This window comes from Natrix helvetica (assembly GCF_964273705.1).
Source record: "Natrix helvetica genome assembly, chromosome: 4".
NCBI lineage: Eukaryota > Metazoa > Chordata > Lepidosauria > Squamata > Natricidae > Natrix > Natrix helvetica.
Genome location: NC_138550.1, coordinates 148389367 through 148416290, shown reverse-complemented (window position 1 = coordinate 148416290; position 26924 = coordinate 148389367). Strand labels below are relative to the sequence as shown.

Genomic DNA, 26924 nt, shown 5'->3' with positions numbered 1-26924 from the left:
TGCAGCCAAACTCTGGTATGTTTCTCTTCACCTACTGCTTTTCCAAATTCTGATTTATGGCAATTGGTTAATTAAAACTTCCTGCTCAGAGTTTCGCATTCCATTCGCCGCACAGGCAAGATTAGTACTTTTTTCTTGAATTTTTTCCCTTGTTATATTCCACCCCTCATTAATTGAAGTTGCTTAAGATATGTTAGTTAGAAGAAATTCAAACGAAGCAAATCTCCTAGGTAAGTTTTGGGTTCCATTTCAACCTCCTAGTCTCTTTTAAAAGACACAATCTTTTCAAATCCAAAACCAAATTTACAGTTTGTATTTGAGTGGGTTTGTCACTTCTCTAATTTCTCCTTTCTGTCCAAATTGTTTCAAGCAAATGACTCTTTTTGGGCTACTGATTCAACCCTCCATTTTTCCTCTTCTTTCTTTCTTTTTGCCAAAATCCGGATCTGCCCATCAATATTATTTATACTCTCAAGGTTCTTTGTCTTTTCCAAATTCTGATTTATGACTGTGGGTTAAATTAGATATTCTTACCAGGCTTTCATCTCATCTCCTGCACGCTATTGCTCAGTTGCTTTGGCCTGAAGTCAGCTTCTTGTGCAGCCATGTTGCCATGTTGCCACCCCGACTCCAATTCAGGGAGCAAATCTCCAACCTACTAGGGACCTGTTGCACTCCCTCTGGTCTGATGAGACACTGCCCCTTCTTCAACTCCCTACAGGGGGGTTCTGATTCAAAAAGGATCTTGGAATTGGTTTGTCAGACAGAGTTCATGTGAAGCTCTTCAGAGCTCAAACCCCCTCATCTGTTCAGCTGGAGAACTTCCAGTTGAATCTGCTAGAGAGAAGTTCCTTGAAGAGGGGCTTCAGCACAAGTCCAAAAGCTCAGAAGACTGAACCTCTTGTCCCAGTGACTTACCAGATTGAATCCTGCAAGATTATCCTGGGAGATGTATATTTGCCTTCATTCGTGTATTAAAAGGTTTCCTGTGCAAATTGGACAAGGTTTCAGGTTACATATTAAGCTATTTATATTATAAGCAAAGACAAATATATCTTAGCACATTATATGGTCCAAGATAAAAAAAAGCTTGTTATTAGTTGCAAAGTCATGTCCAACCCATCGCGACCCCATGGAAAGCATTCCTCCAGACCTTCCTGTTGTCTACCATTCTCTGGAATTCATTTAAGCTCACTCCTACTGCTTCAGTAATTCCATCAAGCCACCTCATTCTCTGTCATCCTATTCTTCTTTTGCCCTCAATCTTTCCCAGCATTAGGCTCTTCTCCAGTGAGTCCTTCCTTCTCATTAGGTGGCCAAATTATTTGAGTTTCCTCTGGCCTTCTAAATAGCAGTCAGGTTGATCTCCTCTAGGACTGACGGATTTGATCAACTTGCAATCCAAGAGACTCACAGGAGTCTTCTCCAGCACCATAGTTCAAAGGCCTCAATTTTTTGGCGCTCAGCTTTTCCTATGGTCCAACCTTCACAATCATCACAAAAAAGCTAGGACAATCTAAAAATGAAGAAACAAAGTGTAAAGTATGCTCACACAATTCCAATCACTATATAGTATAGCCTTCGTTTCTTAAGAAAAACTAATATTGGCTTACTTTGCTACTGCTTTTCATTCATGTGAGATTGGGTAAACAAGCTATGTGGCCATACTAGAATATATGCATTAACTAACTGTTACCCATTTTCAGACAAATAACCATCAGGCGTACAATTTTATTTATTTAGGTGGACTCTTCAAAACTGATTTTATCATTGGAATGGTTGAATACAAAATTAACGCTTGAATAATATTTAATATTGATAAAAAAATTATCTGCCTGTGCAAACCAAAGTTTTAGAAACAAAAATTGTGGAACGTTTGGAAGATGGAAGAATCGATAAATGCTTCCACGAATTCTTAGATATATGATTTCTTCTCTTTTGTTCTTTTGAAAACCTTTTGTTGTGTCAATGTAGTTATTTTTGATCCTAGTATCTAAGGAATGTTGTTCTGTTCAATATATAAGAAGTCCTATTGAGAATGGAAGCAGCTGATATTAAAGAAATAGAGAGAGGAATGCAGACTTCTCCTGTGGAGATCTACACTATCAAGGATGATGAAAATGCTAAGAAATAAAGATCAAATATAGCAAAAGGGATATCATGGGATAATGTTATATTAGAAATTATGTTTACAGAGCAATACTTGGAATCTGGTTTCTTTGGTTTAAAAACTGAATTCATCAAAGCAAGCTTCTCAGATCTGAAAGTACCATTTGAAAATGAACGCTAAAAACCCTGGACTACTTGCTGCTGTTACTAAATAAGATATGAGCTATCTATATGAGGTGCAATGCAGAGGTGGTATGCTGCTGGTTCGCACAGGTTCAGGTCAACCATTAGTGGTGGTGGCTCAAGGCTCCACCCACCCATCTAGACGTCATCAAGGACCTTCTGCGCATGTGCGCTCCCGCTACCAAACTGGTAGTGAAGATAATAGGATACCATTACTGGTGCAATGAACATATTGACCAAGAGAATAGTTATGAATCATATTGCTTTTGATCTGTGTCTATCTTCAGTGAGGTCATTTTAAGGTTAATTTGCTTTTTCATACCAGTACTAATAAAGATTCCTTGTGTTGTCTTAATTTATTGCAAGGTGTTTTGTTTTGTTTTTGGTTGTTTGCCTTCTTCAGGTTCTTAATCAAACATCCCGGCTTGAAATCCAACTGCTGGAAAATTCCTTATCTACTTACAAGCTGGAGAAACAATTGCTCCAACAGACCCATGAAATCTTGAAAATCCATGACAAAAACAGGCGAGTATAAAATGAATGGTATGACCTTTGAACGTTTCACTCTTACAGTCTTCACTACAATCTTCAAAGTGAGATGCTTGCTTCCAGAACATGCTGGTTTGTCTACAAAAGTTTCTCCCATTATTTACATTACCCTTGAACAAGTCAAATCCAAATATTTCTGGAGTGCTTTGTGTATCTGCAGGGGTATCTCATCCAGAACAAGTATTGTTATGGACATGTTCTACTTTTGACTACCACCAAAAGTTAAGAAGGAAGAGAACATTTCCACAACATTATAATTTTCTTTCTCTTTGGAATTTCTCTATTTGAAGAAACATAATACAATGCAATACAATAGTAGAGTTGGAAGGGACCTTGGAGGTCTTCTAGTCCAACCCCCTGCCTAGGCAGGAAACCCTATACCGTTTCAGACAAATAGCTATCCAACATTTTCTTAAAAACTTCCAGTTTTGGGGCATTCACAACTGCTGGAGGCAAGCTGTTCCACTGATTAATTGTTCTAACTGTCAGGAAATTACTCCTCAGTTCTAAGTTGCTTCTCTCCTTGATTAGTTTCCACCCATTGCTTCTTGTTCTACCCTCAGGTGCCTTGGAGAATAGTTTGACTCCCTCTTCTTTGTGGCAACCCCTGAGATATTGGAACACTGCTATCATGTCTCCCCTGGTCCTTCTTTCTCTTAAGCTAAACATGCCCAGTTCCTGCAACCGTTCTTCATATGTTTTAGTCTCCAGACCCCTAATCATGTTTGTTGCTCTTCTCTGCACTCTTTCTAGAGTCTCCACATCTTTTTTACATCATGGCGACCAGAACTGAATGCAGTATTCCAAGTGTGGCCTTTCCAAGGCATTATAGAGTGGTATTAACACTTCACGTGATCTTGATTCTATCCCTCTGTTGATGCAGCCTAGAACTGTGTTGGCTTTTGACTCTGTTCATTTGACTGTGCTCATTGCCATCTAAGAGCCATCACCAGAAAGCCACTCTTCTTCCACTGAATGACATTCTAATCATAAACGATTCAAATCCTGCTTGTTCTCCCTGGCTTTGAGATAGGATCATTGTGGGGTCCCTATGGTTTTTCTGATATTGAATTAGCTTTCTGCTCTGTTCCTTTATATATACCTATACTTTTCTCTTGTAACAGTAAACTGTTAAAGCCTCCAAACTGAATGAATGAAGAATGAATGAATGAAATGTACCATGAGAAACGATGCAGTCGAGACAAAACTGCATTACTGTACTTTAATAAGCGGTAGGGATACATATGTATTGTTTTCATCAAGATTTGAACAAAATCTTCCCAAAAGGGTCAAAGTGCTCCATTTCTAAATGGGGGAGCAAAATAGCCACAGAATAGGTAAGCTGTGCTAAACTTGAGTAGATTCTATTCACATACAGAACATGCGTGGCTGCTCTGGTATTTTCCATGGTGAAACAGAACCTTATACGGGAAAAGACCCGAGTACAACAAGACCAGCATACCAGTGTGTGTGTGTGTGTGTGTGTGTGTGTGTGTGTGTGTGTATTTGTTTTCGTAGATTTTCACGGGTGTAGGTATGCTGGTTTTGTTGTATTCGGGTCTTTTCCCATGTAAGATTGAGATTGTCTTGGTAACGTTTCAGCAAGGTCTCACTTGCCATCTTCAGGCTGTTGTTTTAGGCTTTATATATATAAACCCAGCCTGAAGATGGCGAGTGAGACCTTGCTGAAACGTTGCCAAGACAATCTCAATCTTACACGGGAAAAGACCCGAATAAAACAAGACCAGCATACACACACACACCCACACACACACATGCACACACGCACACACACACAATATGTGTGTCTCTGTGTGTGTACATATAGATGTAAATCCTATATATTGTAGAAAGATACATCCTTATAAACTGCAAGTTGAAATCACTTAATTGATAATTCTTGATTAATATGAAAATTGCAACAGAAATATGCTTCTATTTATTACTTAAACGAGATAGGGAGAGCATACAGATCATGATTTTTAAATTATTTGCAGCCCCTTATAAGTGGCCATAGGAAGCAGGTATAATTAAATGTTTGTGTATGTGCGTGCACAAGCAGACCTTCTCCCCAAGGGCATATGAAATAACAGGGTGTGAACGTATGAATTATCTCTATAGTTGGGATACAGTTTGTGTGTACACTATGTGGACTTTTCCTCAGGTGAGTGCTTGTGTGTTAATCTGTTCTCTGTCTGTGTGTGTTTCTGCTAGCTCAAAGTGCAGGTGGGGATATCTAGAGTTTAAGCTATTGAACCAGATCTAAGGAAGACCAAGGTTAATCTTCCCTCGGACATGGAAACTCACGGAGTAATCTTTATGAAATGTAAACCCTCAGCCCAATATACTGACCAGGCTATGAGGTATCTCAGAGTTGTGGGGAAAGATTGCAGGGGAGGATGTTCTACATCTGTGTTCTGCATAGAATTGCTAGAGGCTGGATATGTACATTTTAGGATAAAATAAGCTTTGTAATGTGTATTTCGCAATTACCATCATGCACGGGTGGGCTTCAAAAATTTCAGCAATGGGTTCCCTTCCCGGTTGCTGGGTGGGCATTGCCATGGTGAGCATAGCCTAGTTGGCCTCCTGCACCACGGCGTGGGAGGGGCGTTTTCACCTTCCCCAGGCTCCAAGGCTTTCCTCGAGCCTTTGGGAAGGCAAAAACTGCTTCTCCTGGGCTCCGGAGACCCTCCCGAGGCCAGAACCGGGACCTGTTCACTACTGGGTGAAATTCCATCTATATGCTGATGATACTCAGCTGTTTGTCTCAGTCTATGGTGACTTAAGCTATGCCTTGACCTCTCTTGCACAATGCCAGGAGGCTCTTAAGGACTGTTAGGGACTGAATGGGGAACAGTGGGCTGAAACTTCTGGGAGACCCATTTTCACCCCTTTCCGAGTCTCCGTGTAGGCCCTGCACTTACCTTGGATCCAAAATGGGCCACGTGGAGACTCCTGGGATGGAGTGGGAGGGGCCAGCCAGGGGTGGGATTTGGAGGTTCTCAGAAGCAGCCATAACATTAGCTGCGGGTTCTCCTGAACCTGGATGAACCCATAGCAGCCCACTCCTGTCATCATACATTCATAAACACCAGAATGCATGTATTTATGTATAAGGATGAGTGTTCCTTTCTTTTAAATATATATATATTTTCATTTGAATTCTTCTTCCCTCATGGAGAGATGGAATGGAATGGAGCTACCTAGCACTCGTCTGAAGTTCCCCTGACACTTTCTATACACTGGTTGCTGGCACAAGTCCCAATTCAGAAGTTTTCACCACTTCCCTCAGATTGCTTTGGCCTTTTCCTTTTTCTGTCCTTCTTCGGTGAAAGGCAGTTGGCAAGCTCCTGTGCCACATCATAAAGATCTTTTGAAACTTATCTGAGCTTGAAAAGTGAATTGCTTCATTCCAAGGGGAATACTGTCGAATAGCCCTGAGGCACAAATGGATAGAGGGAGCTAACTTTTGAGTTTCTGGACTTGTGGTTTCATGCATTTCAACAATTGAAAAGAGGAAAGGCCTATCTTTACAGAATGGTAATGAATATTAAGTTAAACAACCGATAATTGTGGTGTCCATACATTCCTGAAAAATGACAGGGTTAACTTGTGAGCTAGTAGTCTCCTGCTGTTTTGGATTACCTCTCCCACAGTCACTGGCCATGTCATCTGGGGCTTAAGATGGTTGTAGATGGTCTCTGAGTAGAGCATGTTGCTAGTATCTCAAAAGTTTTAACCAATGGAGAGACATCTAAGTAGCTTCGGCTAACATGGTCAAGAGCCAACCAACTCAACCTCATACACTGCCCACTGCCCATTGTCCATGAATTCTTTTTCTTTTGATGTAGCCTTTTTAATTAGAACGGTTGAAAGTTAATGGTATTTTTCTTCCTATTTCTGAAGTGGTAACCTTTCAAAAGCCATAGTTAAACTTACAATATAGTTTAAAAGTGATAATTTTTAAAAAATGTAAAAGTCTCCAAAATAGAGAAAATTTGGTTTGGACTTCCTCTTTTTTGCCTCGCATTTTAAAACACAAGAGATCATCAAGATCATCACCAAAAAAATTTAAAAAACCTAAAATCTGATTAGGAAGGCTTATCCTTCAAATAATTAGGAGGAAAGAATGTTCAGGATAAAGAAAAAATGATATTAAAGCATGTAGGTATAATGTTCTGCTTCCTTTCTTAAATATCTTTCATGTTAAAATGTTGTGGGAAATGGGAGAAATTATCTGCTGGGTGTTGTTTAAACAGTATACACCATTACCATTCACAAATCTCTGCCATACTTATTATATCAATCCACAGTACATAAAATAAGACATTCTGTTGGAAAACTCCACATTGCCATTTTTAACTTACTGATTTGATTCAAACAAACTTCCCACTGTATCTTGTTTTGTTTTGTTTTAGCATGTAGTGTGAACATATGCTAAATTGGCCCATTAGACTTACAAGCTTCTGCTGCGCAGCTAGATTTGTACTTATCATAAAATATCTAGCCACTACTTGGACTTTTAAACCTGATCTTACAATTATGGAAGGAATGGAATGGAACGGAATAAGGAGATATAAAAGTAATGGTTTTATTAGTGGTTCATTCAGAACTACTGTTAGTTATTATACCATGGTCTTGAGAACTACACCGGTTTCTGATATGAGAATCTCTCTCTCAGTTTCTACGTGGTTTTCATTTTTCCAATAACATAGGAATATATATATTTCTGTAGAAAGCAGAATATGAAGTATTAAGTCTGTAAATCTGTATGATAAAGCCACTTTATAACTGTACAAAAGGAAGATCTAACCCCTTTGCCCTCATTATTACTATATCTTTGTGCTATATGAAGTTGACAGCTGCTAATGTATTCCTTTAGTAAGATATTACGATCCGCATCCATTAAAGTGTTCAAAGTATTTTTTTGTATTATTGTAATATTCGTTTTTTTAAAAAATTACATCCAGTATCTTTACCAGATTTGTGGATTCAATGCTCTCTTTTGTTCTCTCTCCCTATATAAACACCTATAAACATACATGACGCTGAAGGTCTACGATAGTAAATGAATAAACAACATGTGGATGTTATTATATCCCCAGACTTTGTTAAATGACCCTTGTTTAAGGCATTTTGCCACATAAGTGTTCTCCAAAAGAAAAAACAATAAGAAGAGCCTTGAGATGTGTGTGAATAAGTGGAGAATGAGGGGAATCTAAAATTAAACAATACAATATATCTCTGGCTGGTTAGTGTGTGGATATAACATTATTTTTGGCACACAGATGCAAAAGAGTGGTCAGTAGATGAGAGATACTTACAACTTCCTAACCAAAACCAGGAAGATTTTACTATTTAAATCTCCAACCAGGGCCAAATGGAAAGTTGGCATAGGGAAGGTTTTTATGACCCTAAGTTTTTATGTTGATATTGGGCAACTGCTGGAAATGCATCCCCACAGCCAATAGTGAAATCCTGGACCATATTATGAAGGTTTTTTTGTTCTCCGTCACCTCTGTGATGATGAGATCAGGTGACTAGAAATAGAGCTGATGCTTACTGGACTTAAGCCCAAATGCAAGATGAATCTCATTGCACTCATCTTAAAAGTACTATTCATAGAGCTATATTCTTCTCCAACTTATGTCAAATCTGGACTGGAGAAGAATTCCCAGTTTACTCAGGGAGTTTATGAACTTTCTTTCCTAGTCTCCTAGCTGCAATTCCTTTTCCAATACTTGGCTCAATAATGGTTCTCTAACCACAGGAAGAAGGAAGACCTGACCTTTTAAGCTTTTATTCAGTGAACAGGCAAGCAGGGTAGAAAATAAATATGGATTTATAGAGAAAAATGTATTTTTCAAGAGGAAGAAAAATCCTAGCCATCCATATATTTAGAAATGAAATTTCTAAAGATGGCCTACCAGTGGAATTTTACAAAACACTAGAGGAATCCTTGTCTTTTCCCCTTTTAGAAGTTATGAATGAAGTAATGGTTGAAAGTAAAATACCTAACTCATGGTTAGAAGTATATATTACATTGCTACCTAAAGAGGAGGCAGACCTTACGCAAATTAAGAACTATAGACCAATCTGCTTGCTAACCTCAGATTATAAGTTATTTGCATCTATACTGGCAGAGAGACTTAAAAATATCTAAATGGGTTTATCCCCCTGGATCAAAATGGTGTTTTTTTTTTTTTACCAAAAAGACAAATTAAGGATAACATAAGAATAATTTTGGATACCTTGATATGCTATGAGGCTCATTCTGAAAAGCAAATGGACTTGATGTTTCTTGGTGATCAGAAGGCTTTTGATAATGTGAACTGGTGATTCATGATACAACAAATGGAACAAATGAACTTTGGTAAGAATTTTATTCAAGCGTGAACTGGTGATTCATGATACAACAAATGGAACAAATGAACTTTGGTAAGAATTTTATTCAAGCTATACAAATGGTATATCACAAGCAAACAGCTAAGATAATGATAAATGGAGAATTGACAGATCCTATTGAAATAAAGAGAGGTACGAGACAAGGCTGCCCATTATCACCGCTACTTTTTGTCTTAACGTTAGAAGTTTTAAATAGAAGGCTCAGAGAAGAGGAAGAAATAAAGGGAATTACTATTAAATAAGAAGAATATAAATTGCAAGAGTTTGCAAATGATTTTGTTTTCATTCTTGAGGAACCACTTGAATCTGCACCTAAATTGATAGAAAGAATTGAGGAGTATGGAAAAGTAGCAGGCTTGAAAATAAATAAAGATAAAACAAAGATCTTGACAAGGAACATACCATCAAAACAAAAAGAAGAATTGGCAGAAATCTTGGAGATGCAAGTTACGAACAAGTTCAAATATTTGGGGATTTCTTTAACAGCTAGATGTAGTACTCTCAAAGAGGATAACTATCTCAGATTGAAGCAACAAATTGCAACGGACTTGATGAAATGGGAAAATCTACAATTATCAATGATTGGGAGAATCTCAACAATTAAAATGGACATTTTACCTAGAATCTTATGCTTGTTCCAGACAATCCCAATTAGGTTGGGAAAATACTATTTTGAAGATCTAAATAAAATGGTGCTGAAATTTATATGGCAGGGGAAAAAAGCAAGAATAAAACTTAAAGTGTTGCAAGATGCTAAAACAAGAGGAGGGCTGGGCTTACCTGACTGGGAGCTACATTATATGATCAGGCAACAAGTCTGATGTGGATTAAGGAATGGATAATGTTAAGAAATGTTAGGCTTTTGAATTTAGAAGGTCACAACTTGCTGTTGGGATGGCATGCATTTTTATGGTATAAGGGAACCAAAGCACATGGTTACTTTGGAAGACATTATATAAGAGAGGCTTTGTTATTAAACTGGGAGAAGGTTAAGAGGTTACATTATTTAAAAATTCCAGTCTGGATATCAATCATTGAAGCCTTTTCATATTCAATAATATACAAAAAGGAACAAACAGTTAGATATGCTGAACTATTAAATACAGAGGGTGAACTTAAATCCATTCAAAACTTGAAAGAGGAAGGAATTGAAATTAATTGGTATTCATATGTGCAAATACATTCTAGATACAATGAAGATCTAAAAATGGAGGGTTTATATGATAAAATCACTGAATTAAATAAAATTTTAACAGGTACTGATGAAAAAGTAATTTAAAAACTTTATGGCTTTGTGGTGAAGCGACAGGAAGAACAAGTTAAAGAAACTATGTTAGCTTGGGGCAGTGGTCGGCAAGCCGCGGCTCGCGAGCCACATGCGGCTCTTTACACCCTTTAATGCGGCTCTTCTGTGGGCCGGAGGGAGAGACAGAGACAAACACACACACACAGAGTGAGTGAGAGACAGACAGACAGACACACACACAGATTCGCCCGCATTCCGGGGGTCGAGAAACAGAAAGTTCAGGTAAGGAGGAAAAGGGCACGATCCCGCCTCTTTCACGGCAATGGGAGGGCGCCCCTGGAGAGAGGACGGGGCCGGCGGGCGGCGAGGGGAGAAGAGGAAACCGCAAGGGGGAAGAAGCAGCAGCAGAAGGCGGCGAGGAAGAAAGAGAAGCGGGGCGGCTGTAGTGAAGGAATCCGACCCACGTGCATGTGTGTGTGTGTTTATGTAAGCACACCGTGTGCAAGCCGCGTTGCACGGGAAGGGAACGAGCTGCTCGCAGATTTCCCCGGTCACTGGAGAGGAGCTGGGCCGATCGGTTAGCCAGCCTCTGGTGTGTGTGTGTCGGGGGGACGACACACTGGTTTTCGGGATGCTAAAACAAGTGGACGGAAGAAGGACGGGCGAAAATCCGCCTGTGCTCCAGGACATGGAGGCCAAGACGGCGTTTCTCTGTGCGCGAAGTTGTTTGTCATAAAGGAGGGGAACGGGAAGCGTGGCGGTGATGGTGGTGGGAGAGATTACGGAGGAGCTGCCTTCTCCCCCTGCTCTGAAGGACACGATCCGCCGTCTAAGCGCATCGAATGGCTCTCCGATCGACAGGAACGTCCAAGTTCCGAAGAATGGGGGCGGGGGGAGGCGATTTCCCACCATATGTTCAGGCAAAGCTTCTTTGATAGAGAAAACTCATTTTCGTCAGGCGGGAGGAAACTCTGGGAGTCACTGTGTCGGAGCTCGGTGCGGTGACTGTCGCCTCCCCTTCGGCAGCAAATAAACAGGCAGAGGGAGAGACAGAGACAGACACACACACACACAGAGTGAGTGAGAGACAGACAGACAGACACACACACACACAGAGTGACAGAGATGGGGGAAGGAGGAGAGAGAGACAGAGATACAGAGAGAGAGACAGACAGATAGACACCCAGAAAAAATGACAGAGGGAGACAGAGAGGGAGGGAGGGAGGGAGGGAGAGACAAAGAGCCAGAGAGAGAGAGAGAGAGAAAGAAAAAGAAAAAAAGAAAGTGGGAGAGAGATGAAATTAAAAACAACAACATACAAACCTGACTTACTCAAACTATCCAAGGAAATGCAAGGCCAATGTTCACATTAGTGGTTGTGACTTTGTCAGTCATTGTCAGGATGTAATTTTCTCTACATTGTAAGGCAAATTTTACGGAATTTAACGTTATCGATAAATAATATCATTCTAAAGTTTTTGTTTTATTAGTTGTGTTATTGTATCCTCCCGACTTATGTGGATACTTGCATGCAGAATATTCTCAATAAAAACTTATTGAAACTAAAAACAGTGTACCATCCTATGTATTTTCGGTTTTAAAAATGCGGCTCTCAAAATAAATTTCAATCGTGGTTTTGGCGAGATTTGGCTCAGTTGAAAAAAAAGGTTGCCCACCACTGGCTTGGGGGAAAAAATTGGGCATGGGATTGACCTAGAGAAATGGCAAAAAACTGTGGTCTCAAAACTATAAAATGGCAATGTCAACTGCACATAGAGAGAATTTGTATAAGGTGTTTTAGAGGTGCACTTATCCCCAACGACAATAGCAAGAATGTCTAAGAACAAATCGGAAAAATGCTGGAAATGTCATCAGACGCCGGGCTCATATTACCACATGTGGTGGACTTGTACTGAAGCTAGTAGTTATTGGACTAAAATCCACATGTGGTTGGAGAAAATGATACATAAACACATATACTTAAAACTAGAACTCTTTTTATTGGGAATCATACCAGAAACATACAACAAGGACTTGAAAGATTTGATTGTAAATGTCTTAACAGCTGCTACAATTGTATTTGCAAAAAATTGGAAAAATGAGAAAATCCCAACACAGGAGGAACCTATTTGGAAAATAATGGAATGTGCTGAAATGAGTAAACTTACATTTGAAATTAGAGAACAAGAGGACGAGCAATTTTATAAGGGATGGGATTTGTTTTACCAATGGTTAGACAAAAAAAACTTGGAAATGAAATTGTTTATCTATGTATTACTAGAAAGTCATAGTCATTGCGGTGTAAGTTTTTTGCTATGAAATAGAGTGCTTGATCATATGATATATAAAGGACAATAATGAATCTAATGTATAAGAAGGGGATGATTTGAACGTTATGTATAATTGAAAGTAGTGATCATGTTATACTGGAAAGATTTTTATATGTTAAATGGACTAATGATGATGTAATGAAAATTGATACATACATGAATTGAAATATTCAATAACTACTTGGATTAACAATGGAAAATTATTTCTGGAGTTGAATATGTCACACTATAAGTATTGTACACTCTATGGATGATTGGTGATATTGTGGTTAATTGAAAGTAATGATGTACAATATGAGTCGATGGGATTTTTTTTTGTAAGGCCAATAGATAGAGATAGCTGATTTTATAATTTTATAAAGATTTATTGTTACTTAATAGATAATTATGGATTTAAGGAAATAAGGTTTGTTTGAAATGAAGGAATATTAATGGTAACCTGAACACATAATGCTCAATGATAGTGATGTATTTAGTTACATTTGATGGACAACCAGTGATTTTATTTCTAATTGTAAAAACTGAGGCACAAAAGCTTGTAACCAAATGACATGGTTTGATGAAATAGAGGAAAGTTTTTTGTATTGTATTGTTTTGTTTTTGTTTGTTTTAAAAATTAAAAAAAATATTTTTTAAAAAAAGAAATGGAAGTTTCAGCTCCTAATTTGCCTATCTCAGCTATTTTTATATACTAACTAAGGTCTTCTCCAGGAGTGAGCTGCTATGGGTTTGCCTGGCTTTGAGAGAACCTGTAGCTAAAATTATGACCGGTTCGGAGAACCTCCAAATCCCACCCCTTGCTGGCCTTACCCACCACTCCCTGCCACTGCCACCACACCACACCCCTCCCAGGACTCTCCAGGTGACCCATTTTGCATGCGAGATAAGTGCAGGGCCTGTGCGAAGGCTCAGGCAGGGGAGAAAACAGGCCTCCTGAAGGCCTCCAGAGCCCGGGTGAGGTAGTTCCCCCCCCCCCGAGGCTCAAGGAAAGCCACTGGAGCCTGGGGAAGGCGAAAATGCCCTCACCCGCTGTGGTGCAGGAAGCCAACTAGGCCATGCCACCCAGGAACTGAGCAGAGAACCTGTTGCTGAAATTTTTGACGCCCACCCCGGTCTTCTCTCTCACCAATGTCCCAGGTTCCCTACCTCACCTGACATCAGTAGAAAACACACATTGCTCCTTCCTCTCTCCCTTGCAAACTGCCAGACAAACATAAATAATAAAGTAGATGATAAATTAAAATAGCTATTTTAATAAGCAAACAAAATCCCATGAAGAAATTCAAGTACAAGTCATGGATGACTGAGAATGTCTCTATGAAATATCTTTGTTGCAGAGAAGAGCAACAAAGATGATTAGGGGACTGGAGACTAAAACATATGAAGAACGGTTGCAGGAACTAGGTATGTCTAGCTTAAGAGAAAGAAGGACTAGGGGAGACATGATAGCAGTGTTCCAATATCTCAGGGGTTGCCACAAAGAAGAGGGAGTCAAGCTATTCTCCAAGGCACCTGAGGGCAGAACAATAAGCAATGGGTGGAAACTAATAAAGGAGAGAAGCAACTTAGAACTGAGGAGAAACTTCCTGACAGTTAGAACAATTAATCAGTGGAACAGCTTGCCTCCAGAAGTTGTGAATGCCCCAACACTGGAAGTCTTTAAGAAGATGTTGGATAGCCATTTGTCTGGAACGGTATAGGCTTTCCTGCCTAGGCAGGGGGTTGGACTAGAAGACCTCCAAGGTCCCTTCCAACTCTACTATTGTATTATTGTAAATATCAGACTGGCCCTTTGAATTTCTCTGGAGAAAGAGAGATTGAAAGATCATCCATGAATTCCCTCAAAGTAGCTCCTCACAAGGAGACCATAGTGCCTTGCAAGAGTTGAGTAGATGACATCTTCACTCTCAGCAGTGTTGCAGACAAAAGCTAGGCAAACTCATTTTGTAATCATTATTTTTGAATGTTCAGTTTAACCACTTAGTGGATATTAGAGACGTCCAAACAGCAAGCTTAATTTAACGCCTGGTGAGTTTTACGTTCTTGGGATTTAAGAAATCTTCAATAAAGTCTCAAAATTTACAATTTAAATTTAATTATACAAGCAAGTGTCCCATTCAAATGAAGAAGGAAGTGGATGTTGGAATAAAGAAAATCGTGTTTCATCATATATGTGTAATAAAAAACAACATTCATTTTCATGAAAAAACATTTTTACTGTTATTTATTAGATTTATATGTAATCTTTCTGAAAAAAAGGTGAAATTACTGCTAACAAAGAGCTGAAAATGATAAATCAGATTAAATCTTTCAGCATTTTATATCATAGGGAAAGAAGGCAAAAGGATGAAAATGAAACAAAATGCGATAAAATGTACAATAGAATTATACAAAGGACTACTTTGAGTTTTATTTTTAAAGGAAGTTCCTTTTAGGAAAATACGTAAATTAGCTTCATGGAAAGAATGCTGGCTGGGTGAACTATGATGTTGGTGTCACTTTTAATTTTCTCTTTGGAAGAATCTTTGTATATTTTACTTTGATTACCTCTTTCAAATCATTTTTCATTTCCATAGTCTCTGAAGACATTATGTACCTCATATAACCTTGCGTTTGGAAATAATTGAGGATGCTATCATTCTTCTGACATTATGCAGAGAAACTAAATCGTTTTAGTGAAATCAGTTTTTCTTAAGTTAAAATACCTTCGACCCCAAACTCATATGTGTGTGCAGATAAAGAGAAAATACTCCCTAAAGGACTTCGCTATGGTTCTCGTATATGAAGAGAGATGAAATCTTATATCATATGACCATATTTTCCATAGATTCCGTAGATTTTGCGGTTTCATTTTTAAATTGTCATTTTAATAAAATGTGCGCAGAGGTTGTGCTTTGTTTTGTTTTTGCTTTTCATTTTCCATGTGGCTGTTGCCATCCCAGTCATCTTCATTCTTTGCCTGGATATTAATTTTCAGATGGGAAGTAATCCATATTGCACTGTTAAGTGCCAGGTTATGGCCAAAGCAGAAGAGCAGAATGGAGCAGATAGTGGATAATATCCAGAGATAAGCCTATGCTTCACTGAGTTTTTGGATGCTAGGGGTCAGGGGTGGGTTGCTACCGAGCAAACCAGTAGCAACCCACCTCTGCTAAGGGTACCAGTGGGGAGGAGGCGTGTAAGAGGCAAGACACTTTCTTTTTATGTGTGATGTCTTGTTATTTTTGAACACACACACACACACACACACACACACACACACACACACACACACAGACATTCTAGCTTCAAACCTTTTTCATTTGATATTTTCTCCATTTTTTTTATGAGGCCCATACAAAAGTTTAATAAGTTTGGTTTGGGACACTTCAGCTTAAAAAAAAAAGTACTGATATGAGATATTATCAGGTGAAATAAACAGGGTAATGAAAGTATATAAGGATTCCTCCCCCCCTCTTTCATATCACCATAAACTAGGAATTGTCCACTGAAGGTGGCAAGGTACAGATTTAGAACCAAAGAAAGAAAGAAGAAGAGACAACAAGAAGAAAACAAGTAGGGATGCGTGTTGTTGTATTTGGAAATGTTCTGGATTTAAGCATCCTGGACTTCCCTCTATTACTACAACTCTAGTAGCAGCATTAGGTAAAGGTTTCCCTCACACATATATGCTAGTTGTTCCCGAATCTAGGGGGTGGTGCTCATCTCTGTTTCAAAGCCAAAGAGCCAGCACTGTCTGAAGATGTTTCCTTGATCATGAGGCTGGCATGACTAAATGCCGAAGGCGCACAGAACACTGTTATCTTCTTACCAATGCTGGATCCTATTTTTTTACTTGCATTTTTTACATGCTTTCGAACTGCTAGGTTGGCAGAAGCTGGGGCAAGTAATGGGAGCTCACCCTGTTTACGTGGCACTAGGGATTCAAACCACCAAATTGCCGACCTTTCTGATCAACAAGCTCAGTGTCTTAGCACTGAGCCACTGTGTCCCTTGTAGCAGCATTAGTACCTGCCAAATCTATATTTTCTAAAATATAGGGGAAAACTTTTTTTAATGCCAGGTATTTTCATTTGTGAACAGCTTAAAGTTGTTTCTCTGTTATTGCTAAGTTGTTGTTGTTATGTAGTTAATCTTTGGTGAGATTCACAGCCTTTGGGCTGGTTGGTAGCTCAACAGCTCGAATCCTAACCAAGGACCTAGGAACTGTTAAGGTAACGTTGGAGGATATAAGTTGTTCCAAGTAGGGTGGTTTTTTGTAGAGTCAGAATGTTCAAGTCAGAATTTAGAATTTTCATATAGTGAGGTAGCCCTTTAGCTATTGCTACAAGGACTCCAATTACAATCAGGACAACACATGATTTCTTTTTCCACAGTCACTCAACCTCAATTTGCAAGGCGCAGTATTTTGTGATTTTTTCTTGTTGTTTAACTTCAATTCGTGCATCACCAGTTATTGCAATGTCAATGAACCAAAGTACTACTACTACTACTACCAGTACTACTACTACTACTACTACTACTACTTATTATTATTATTATTATTATTATTATTATTATTATTATTATTATTATTATTTATTATTATTATTATGACTCATTAGATGTATATGCCTTACAATTCCCTTGTAACTTGGGGGAACTTTATCCCTTCATGTTATATAGCATATTGTTTTTCTATTACTTTGTTGAGGTTTATTTTATTGTTGAGCAATATTTGTGAGTGAATCGTGATCTACATACACATAATTAAATAATCTTCTGCAGTGTATTTCCTTCTCTTTCTCTCTCATACACATACATGTGTGTTTTGCATGTGGAAATGGGAATAGGTCTTTTGCAGAGCCAGATTTTTGAAGACAGAATCAGCTGTATTTAACCAGTTTCCTAGGTTGGGAACATGTTTGGGTGGCAGACGGTTCAGGAAAGCTAGGTTAGACAAAAAGAGATCTTGAGCCATTCCACATACATCATCTGCACTCTTCTCCAACCCCTGCAACCTATTCATACATGCTAAAACAAACATGTGACACTGCAATGTGTTTGTTTCCCCAGTCTATTGGAACACAAGATTCTTGACATGGAAGAAAGGCATAAAGAGGAACTAGATACGTTAAAAGAGGAAAAGGGGGACCTGCAAGTTTTGCTATCTCGTCAAAGCTACATTATCCAAGAACTTGAGAGGCAACTAAGTAAAGCAACAACCAATAACAGCATTATGCAGAAGCAACAACTTGAACTCATGGACACAGTCCATAGCCTGGTCAGCATTTGCTCTAAAGATGGAGGTAAGATGGTATTAGTTTGAAAAATAAACAAGGGTAGATTGATTGAATGTCTTTAGTGCAATGAATGACTTTATTCATTCCAGTATATAACTTCCCAAACTAGTTAGTGGGGGGGGGGGAGGAAGAAAAAATATGCCTTCTTCCATATTTCCATTACTGATACCAATGGTCTGTGCGGATTGATATTGATGATTGTAGACCAGCTCATTGGAAGTAGGTATATAAAGTCTCCTTGAAGTCTAACAGCGAAAACATTTTACTTGTTTTCCTTAAGAATATAAAATCATTTGATTTGACTACATTAAAGTGGTGCATTTTGGGATGGAAGGAGTACAAGCCATTGCTACTGTGCTAATCAGGAATTGATCTGGTAGTGTGAAATAAGAACATTGGGTGTTGGGTTCCAAAATCAAGGAAGATATTGAGAACTTCTTAAGCAGATTTCTCTGAATTGTGCATGTGCGTACTCAGCACGCACTCAGCACATGCTCAGAGTGTGCTCAGTGAACCAGTTGTTAAACCGGTAAGATCCCACCCCTGGTATGAGAACTGTCAGCAAGGAGCAATCTTCTTCTTTCTTTCACATTGACTATCTAAATTGTGTGGCCTCTTGCTGCTCTGGAATGCACTGTCTCCTTCCTGAGAACCTGGACAACTTTCTATCATATTGGATGAGGCTTGCTGGTTCTTGAGGAATTACGTACCTGCAAATTCTGATCATTTTAAGAGGATTTGCATTTGCTAGGGTTGGGTTGAACACTGAAGTTTGACTCTTACCATATTGCAGATGGTACAGATCAGGGGTGGGTTCTGACTTCTGTTATTGCCAGTTCTCTCAGGGACGCGCACCAAGCATGTGTGAGCTCTTGATGCATGCTGCATGCACGCATGCACAGTAGTAAAAAATTTGCTTCTGTGCATGCGCAGAATCAAAAATCAAGATGGCAGCGCCTATGGCAGTGCCGAAACAGTTCGGGCACATGGCCTGCCGAGTTACTACCTACTCGGCTGAACTGGTTTGAACTGGTAGGAACCAGGGACGTGCGGTCAGGGGAGGCAGGGGAGGCAGAGCCTCACCTCTCTTCATGAAATAATAGTATATAATATTATATACTATATATATATATATATATATAATATTATAATATTATATACATCCGTCCGGCTGCGCCCGGGAGCTGCGGAGGCAGAAATGTTGTCGGAGCTCCCAGATGACGAAGGCACGAAAGCCGCTTTCGTGCCTTCGTCATCCATAAGCGTCGACAACATTTCTGCCTCCGCCCTCCGCAGCTCCCGGGCGCGCCCGGACAGAGGTAGCCAGAATGGCGTCGAGGCAGTCCGGCGGGCGAGCGACCGAGGATCAGGCTACCTTACTCGCTCTTTCATCCGCCTGGACTGCCTCGGCGTCGCTGTGGCTACATCCGTCCGGCCGCGCCCGGGAGCTGCGGAGGGCGGAGGCAGAAATGTTGTCGGCGCTTCTGGATGACGAAGGCACGAAAGCAACTGGGGAACGACAAGAACCTTCCTGCCTCTGCTGGATTTCGCGCGCTCCTTTGCGAGGAGCAGAGGCAGGAAGGTTCTTGTCATTCCCCAGTCGCTTTCGAGGACTGCGGAGCGCAAGCCGGCAGAGCATGCTCAGGAAGGCGGGGAATGGGATCACGTGTGCTGGAGGCTGAGGCAGCCTGAGCCTCCAGCACACGTGGTTCCATTCCCCGCCTTCCTGATGACGTCACCAGCCTCACCAGCCATAAACCTCACGGCACGTCACTGGTAGGAACCCACCTCTGGTACAGATCAATTTGTCCTTAGTCTTTTGCTCATCTGTACTCTTATTCTGGTAGTCATTTTGACAAATCGATCCTGACTACTCAGAGCAGTGTGGGCAACCAGTGGAGGTCCTGATGTTGTCGAAAGAAAAATGGCAGCAACTGTACCTAGTATGGCCAATACTGAAGTGCCCCCATTCCCTAGCCTGATAAAAATACAGATCTCTTTTAGTAAAGTGCTGCACTTTTCCTGAGTCAATTTGGTTAAGTCTGTTGGTATCTCCCAGACCTAATTTCCACTTTTTGTTTTGTATTGTATTTTTAAACTGTGGTTAAGTTGAATTGAAAAATATTATCTAACTATCTGATAACATGGTTTTGTCCGAGTATTTATGAATCCTAATCCTGTATTAGACAGGAAAACCCCTGATTTTGTTGAAAATGTCCCAACCAAATATAATTTCTAATGTTGGATTTTCCCCCTTACCAGTGGAACCCCTTGTGGAGTACTGTGAAGCTGGCCATTTTAAGGCACAACAGGCCATATCTTAACAGAACCCCCCCCCCAAGGGGTGGATATATATATATCCGTTGTTACAACATGAAACAACAATAGACACACAGCCAGCACCAATCAGCACCAATCTACCAATCACGATACAACCACACAACCAATCATTCCACTTACTGAAACAAAGCCAGCACTCCACACCCACCCACCAAGATTTATAGAAAAACGGCAGCTCCGATCACACTTTAAGCCCAAAACCCAGCCTGAAGATGGTGAGTGAGACCTCGCCGAAATGTTGCCAAGACAATCTCAATCTTACATGGGAAAAGACCCAAATGCAACAATTCTACATTATTATAATGGATGAAGGAGGCATATACCATTCTGAAGTTGAGAAAATTTAAGAATCTGATATTCAAATTTTTTATTTCGAGAGAAGTTTAAAAATGTCAAAACCTCCCCGATAGAAGAATAGTATTTTTCCTATAATATTAATACTAAACCGATATTCTATAATAAATAAATTGAGAGAATATTACTATAAAAATCCTGGGTATAAATTTAAGAGCCTGATATTTTATTATATATTAAGGTAGCAAAGCTAAGCCATGAAAAAGGCTTAAAACCTCAACACAGATGTTCAAATCATCTTAATTTCCTGCCCAAAGAATTTGAGGTGAGCCAGCAGTAATCTTATTTTTCCACATTTCATCACAAGTCTATTTGATCAACGATCAGAACAATAAAAGAAAAAGTGCATTATGCTAATGTAGCATACAGATTTTAAACTTTGTGTAAAAGTCTAAAAGCATACTATGAAACAAAACTCACCATGGGCATAATATTTATTCTTTGTTACACACATCTAAATCTGTAGTAATATATTTAGATACTTTAATAGCTGTGACACCAAATTTAGCTCCATTAAATGTGATGTTAGGCTTATGGTCTAATAAGAGAAAAGTAAGATAAAACTTATCTGATTTTCCTATCTTGTATTACAAGGGAGAGATGAGAGATTGAGAGGTACTTTAATAATATGTGCAGTGCACAAAACGTGTTGGGTGGTTTTTTTTTTTTATCAAGTTTGAATTGTGGTGATAGGTTTTTCTGACAAAGAGGAATTTTTCCTAATCTACCACTGAGAACTGCTGTAGGTAAAACTTCATGTCTGGTTCTAAAAAAGAATTGCTGCTGAGTAGGGGATATAGATGTGGTTGAAAATCTACATGATTTCCACTTAGGGTATTTTAAATGTCCCTTGATATGTTTTAAACTAAGTTCATTCTATTGTGTAGTATCAAATAATCTGGTTTTAGCCATTTTACAGGCTATTTAATATTCTAATGACAATAGTAGGGTAAGAGAGAGGCCGAAAAGGGCACATTTTTTGAGGACTAGTAGATACCAAGAGCTTCGAAACTGATCTGTCATCATTAGAAGGATCAATCCTGCTTGGGGAGGAGAGGGTGGGGGGAAAGAGCATTTGAGCCAAAAATTAAATATGAGCAGTCATGCCTTTATCTCTACTTTCAGCGATTTTTTCCTACCTAAGGAAAGCATTTGATACATATTTTTATTCATGGAAAATTGATTGTATAAACCTGGTTTAGACCATTTCTGGAGATTCATAATCAGAAAATTGGCCTAAGTGTATTCCATAAAACATCTGGATTATAAACTTTGCCTCAAATAACTGAAATGCAGCAAGAATATGTTCCTTGCCTTGCAAGGACATGAAAGATACACTAAATGCTAAGAAACACTTAGCATTTCAGGGCTAATCGTTTCCTGTATTCTATATGAATTTTCCAAAAAACAATAACAGGTAGCACCAACACTAAATATTCCAAACTCTTAACTTGTTCTATTTCACTTCCTGAAATAGTCTGCTTATGTTTTTCAGGCTTTTTAGCAAAGGCTACTATTAGTTTCATTTTCTGCTATTTAATTGTTGTTTTCTCTCTAAGTGTTGGGATAGCTCTAAGTCTACTGAAATCTCCTGTTGGTGTGCATGTTGTGATTTTGGGCTGTAGAAGATATGTGATCCATCTTTGAAGTCCATAAAAAAAGACACAGAGTCAAATTTTCAAAGAGTCAATTTATGTTGATCTGATCATATCCAAGTCATGGTCATTAGCTTCCATTGTTGGATGACAAGTTTTGAAATACTATTGGAAATAAATATCAAATGACTAGATCTATATCCCTTATTCTTATTTTATACCAATACTCAGGCTTTTTGTTGACTTTGATATATAGGTATATAGGTATATATCAGGGGTGGGTTCCTGCCAGTTCTAACCTCTTCTATAGAAGAGGTTCCACAAATCTACAGTGCCATTTAGAACCGATTCCAGCTCCCTCCCCCCCCACCCGTCCGCACATCATCAAGATGAAGAGCGAGAGGAGGAATTCTGGGAGTTGAAGTCCACAAGTCTTAAAACTGTCAAGTTTGAACACCCCTGGGTTTTTTTTCTAAAGGGTTAGGGGTGCAAGGGTCTTGTAACTTGACAGCTTTAAGACTTGCATGCTTCAAATGCCAGAGTTTCTGAGCCATCATTTTGGTTGCTAAGCAAGAGCGTTGTTAAGTGAGTTTTACCACATTTTACAAGTTGGCCACACCCACCCAGTCACATGACTCCCAACCCACTCAGTCACATGACTGGCAAGCCACTGCCACCCGGTCACATGGCTGGCAAGCCACTCCCATACAGTCACATGGTCGGCAAGCCACTCCCACAAAGCAGGCCATGCCTACAGAAGAGGTTCTAAAAAATTTTGAAATCCACCCCTGAACCGGTTCTCGGGGCGGCGCCATAGATGTGTGTGTGTGTGTGTGTGTGTGTGTGTATTCCCCAATTGTCACAAGTAGAATATATGTTTTCAGTTGGATAAACATTACTAAGACTAACATTAGTAAGACTTTAACATAATCTACTCAGTAATGTTTGCAGGATTCTATTGCAGTGACTGCTAATATAACATCAATGTATTGCCTCTTTAACTCAAATAGTGACAGTTAAATAATGTATATTATATGCTATACCACATTGTTATATACAGTTTAGGTGTAGGAGAAGCAGAGCCTGGGGGTGGACTTAAGAAAGGAATCAAACAGGAGTCATTACAATCCCACAAGCAGTCCAAGTCCATCTGCTCTTGAATTCTATTAACTCTTGTCTAGTGCCATTGTAGTGCTGTTAGTTGAATATATTATTGTGTATAGGAATAAGCAATAAATCAGCTGAACTGGAGCTTAGCACACCATCTGATTCTTCCCACTTGATATTAGACAACTTCATTCCAAGACGTTTCTTAGAATTCAATTGATAAGATAAATAATTAGACTTGATCAGCTATATCACCAGCCTATCTCCAATAGAAAATGGGAATCATCCACAAACTAATTAGCGGAATGGCTATTGAGATTATTCAAACACACAAAGAGACCAATTTATGAATAATTATTGAATTTATAAATGTATTATCTTCTTCAGGTTAATTAAATTTCATTCAGCATTTAACAATCCCCACGTAATAGTTTTGTTGACTTGGTGGTTTTCCAAATATGTTTAGGCTACAGCTTTCAAAATTACCAGCCAATTTTTCCAACTAAGAATGCTATAGTTCTAGTAAAAATACATCTGAAATTACACTGGAGAGAACTGGTATACGTATGCCTGTTTTTGTTTTCATAGCTCTTCTGATACCCTCCTTTAAACACTCCAAATCACTATGAAATTAAATGGCTGTATCAGTATTGGTGAACTTTTTTGAAATGAGAGGCATGTGTGTGCCAGAAACCGGAAAAGCAGCCGCTCAGTGTGCATGCATGCACCAGGAAGATGCATGCACATGGGCCACCTGGGTCTTCTGGTTTCTGGCATGCATGCGCAAATGAAGTTCAGCTGGCTGGTGCATATGCATGCACCAGAAACCAGAAGAGCAGCCACCTAGTGCGCATGCATGCACCGGGAAGATTATATTCCAGTTTCCGATGCACACATGCACACCAGCCACTTAGTTTTCCAGTTTGTGGTGAGCATGCACATGCAAAGACCAGCTGGATGGTGTGCATGTGTGTGCCACAAACTGGAAGATCATCTTCCCAGTGCACGCATGAGCATCGGGCAGCTGCTCTTATGGTTTCCATGCTCCCATGTGAAAACCAGCTCGTTGGTGTGCTGGAATGCCAAAGAGCAATGAGCGGCAGCCAGGAGAGATGGTTCTATGTGACACTTCTGGCTTGTGTGCCATAGGTTCGCCATCACAGGGCTATATGAAGCAATTTTGGGCAAAGCATTATGTTCATTATTATATTACTTTGAGTATGTGAGTTGGAATTTTATATTTGACCATAGTCTACTACAGTGATGGCGAACCTATGGCACGGGTGCCACAGGTGGCACGCGGAACCATTTGTCAGGGCATGCAAGGCGCTGCCCTGTCAACTGAGTTCACCATTTTTAAAAGCCATTTTTCGCCTTCCCCAGGCTCCAGAGGCTTTATAGGAGCCTGGGGGGGGGTCGAAAAGAGCCCCCCCCTGGAGGCCCTCTGGAGGCTTCAGCGACTGTCCAAGGCTTCCCTGAAGCCTTCGGAGCGCTTAAAACGACCCTCCGAGCAAACCGGAAATGACTTCCGGTTTGCTCAGAGGGTCGTTTTAAGCGCTCCGAAGGCTTCAGGGAAGCCTCCGGACAGTCCCTGAAGCCTCCGGAGGGCCTCCGGGGGGGGCGGGAGAGGCTCTTTTCGCCTTCCCCAGGCTCCTATAAAGCCTCTGGAGCCTGGGGAGGGCGAAAAAAGCATGTAAAAATGGGGAGGAAGAGCCTTTTGTGTGTGCATTCGCACTGGGGGGGGTCGCACATTGCATTATGGGTGTGGCACGCCCGCACACGACCCCCCTGCGCTCCCCCCAGTTGTGGCACGTGAGCCAAAAAAGGTTCGCCATTGCTGGTCTACTAGGAAAACAAAGGTGTCTTTGGAACACCTTTTGAACCAAAATCATCTGTAGTGGAAGAAATTGAAACAGTGACATGTAATTTAGTTTGAAGACTTTATATCACTCATGAAAAGCCAGAAGCTCCCAGCTGTGTGAAAAGCTTTTTGTGAAAACAAACTCAAAGCAAAATGCAAATTTTGTGTATAATGGAGGCTAGGAAGGTGAATATTTTGAGATGTTTTCTGCAGAAAATTTAAAGAAGTCAGTAAGAACTATGAAGCCATTTATTCTATTCCACCAGTAGGCCATCTAGCCCAGTAGATGCCTACAAAAAGGTATTTTTCCAGGCTTCAGAAAGCTTTACCTAGATAGTCCTAGGACTGAACTTGGGACCATAAGATTACAAAGCACATGCTTTCTCACTGAGATGTTTTTCCTTCCTGAATGTCCAATTAATGACTACGGTATTTTTTTCCCTGCAAGAGGATATTCAGCATGGAGTCTAAGCTAAAGCTGCCTGTTGACCAGCAGACTTTTTTCTTGGGAAATGCCTGCTGATGGGTGGCTGGTTAGGGCACAGCTGTGGAGTATTTGGCAAGCTGCATTGTAGTTCAACCCAGGTGCAGCAGGAGGAAAGAGATTCTTGGCATAGGAAGCCCTTTGACTTGGTTGGAAAAAAAAAGTGGAAAAAAAAATTACTCCATCCTGGAGTAATTACAGGTTGGCATTTTGCCAGCCAAGCAAACATCATTCTTTGTTCACATAGTCATACACCCAGAGTGTGAAGTGGAGAGAAAGAAAAAGCATCCGATTCCTTAAAGAACATCAATCGCTTGCAGCTCAGTTTCACGCCAGGTTTGGGGGAAGAAAAGGCACCTGTAAGAAAGCTTTTGTTTCACCACATCATGCTGAGAAACTCATTTGATAGAAACACAAAAGGAACAGTGAGACCCTCATCAATTCTCCCCCCCCCCACCCCCTTTAACCTTTCTTCACAGGGTTGTTATTTAAAATATCTTAAGAGGTAAGATTTGAGCCAGTAAATGCTTTTTTGTCCTAGAGAAATATTAACTGTGAAAAAAATGAACTTTGGTTATGTTGTGTGGGTAAAGAAGTTGGCAAAAAGTCATTCGAAAGAAGGCATCTGTTGTAGGGACTGGCATGTTCTTTCCTCATGCTGCAGTCCCATGTACATTTCATATTACGTGGCAGCATGAGAGAACAGAGTGAATACTGGGTGATGGGTTTTAGCTTCTAGGAATGTATTAGACTTGTGTTGAAGGAATAGGAGAGGACATCCCATTGACTTTAGGTATATATTCTAAGGATGATTTTGCTGTTGTGCATAGTAAAAAACTATGTTTCTGAACCTCGGTGACTTTAAGATGTGTGGACTTCAACTCCCAGAATTCTCCAGCCAGCATGGAGAATTCTGGGAGTTGAAGCCCACACATCTTAAAGTCATGGAGAAATACTGATCAAGAAAGTTTAGGACTGGCTTATCTTATATACATTAAATTCTACTCTGTGGCATTAGCTATAGGCAGCCTGTTGTGTAAGAACATTGTTGGCTCTTAGCAGTCCCATAGACTGAT

General features: G+C 39.9%; 1 protein-coding gene across 1 annotated transcript in view; it reads left to right on the top strand.

Annotated features, from left to right (window-relative positions):
- ANGPT1 (angiopoietin 1) overlaps positions 1 to 26924 on the top strand; it is a 146924-nt gene that overhangs the window by 73738 nt on the left and 46262 nt on the right. Inside the window, exons 3-4 of the mRNA XM_081952464.1 lie at positions 2696 to 2817; positions 17881 to 18113. Of these exons, the coding sequence (XP_081808590.1) occupies positions 2696 to 2817; positions 17881 to 18113 (355 nt within the window). The remainder of the gene's footprint in view (positions 1 to 2695; positions 2818 to 17880; positions 18114 to 26924) is intronic.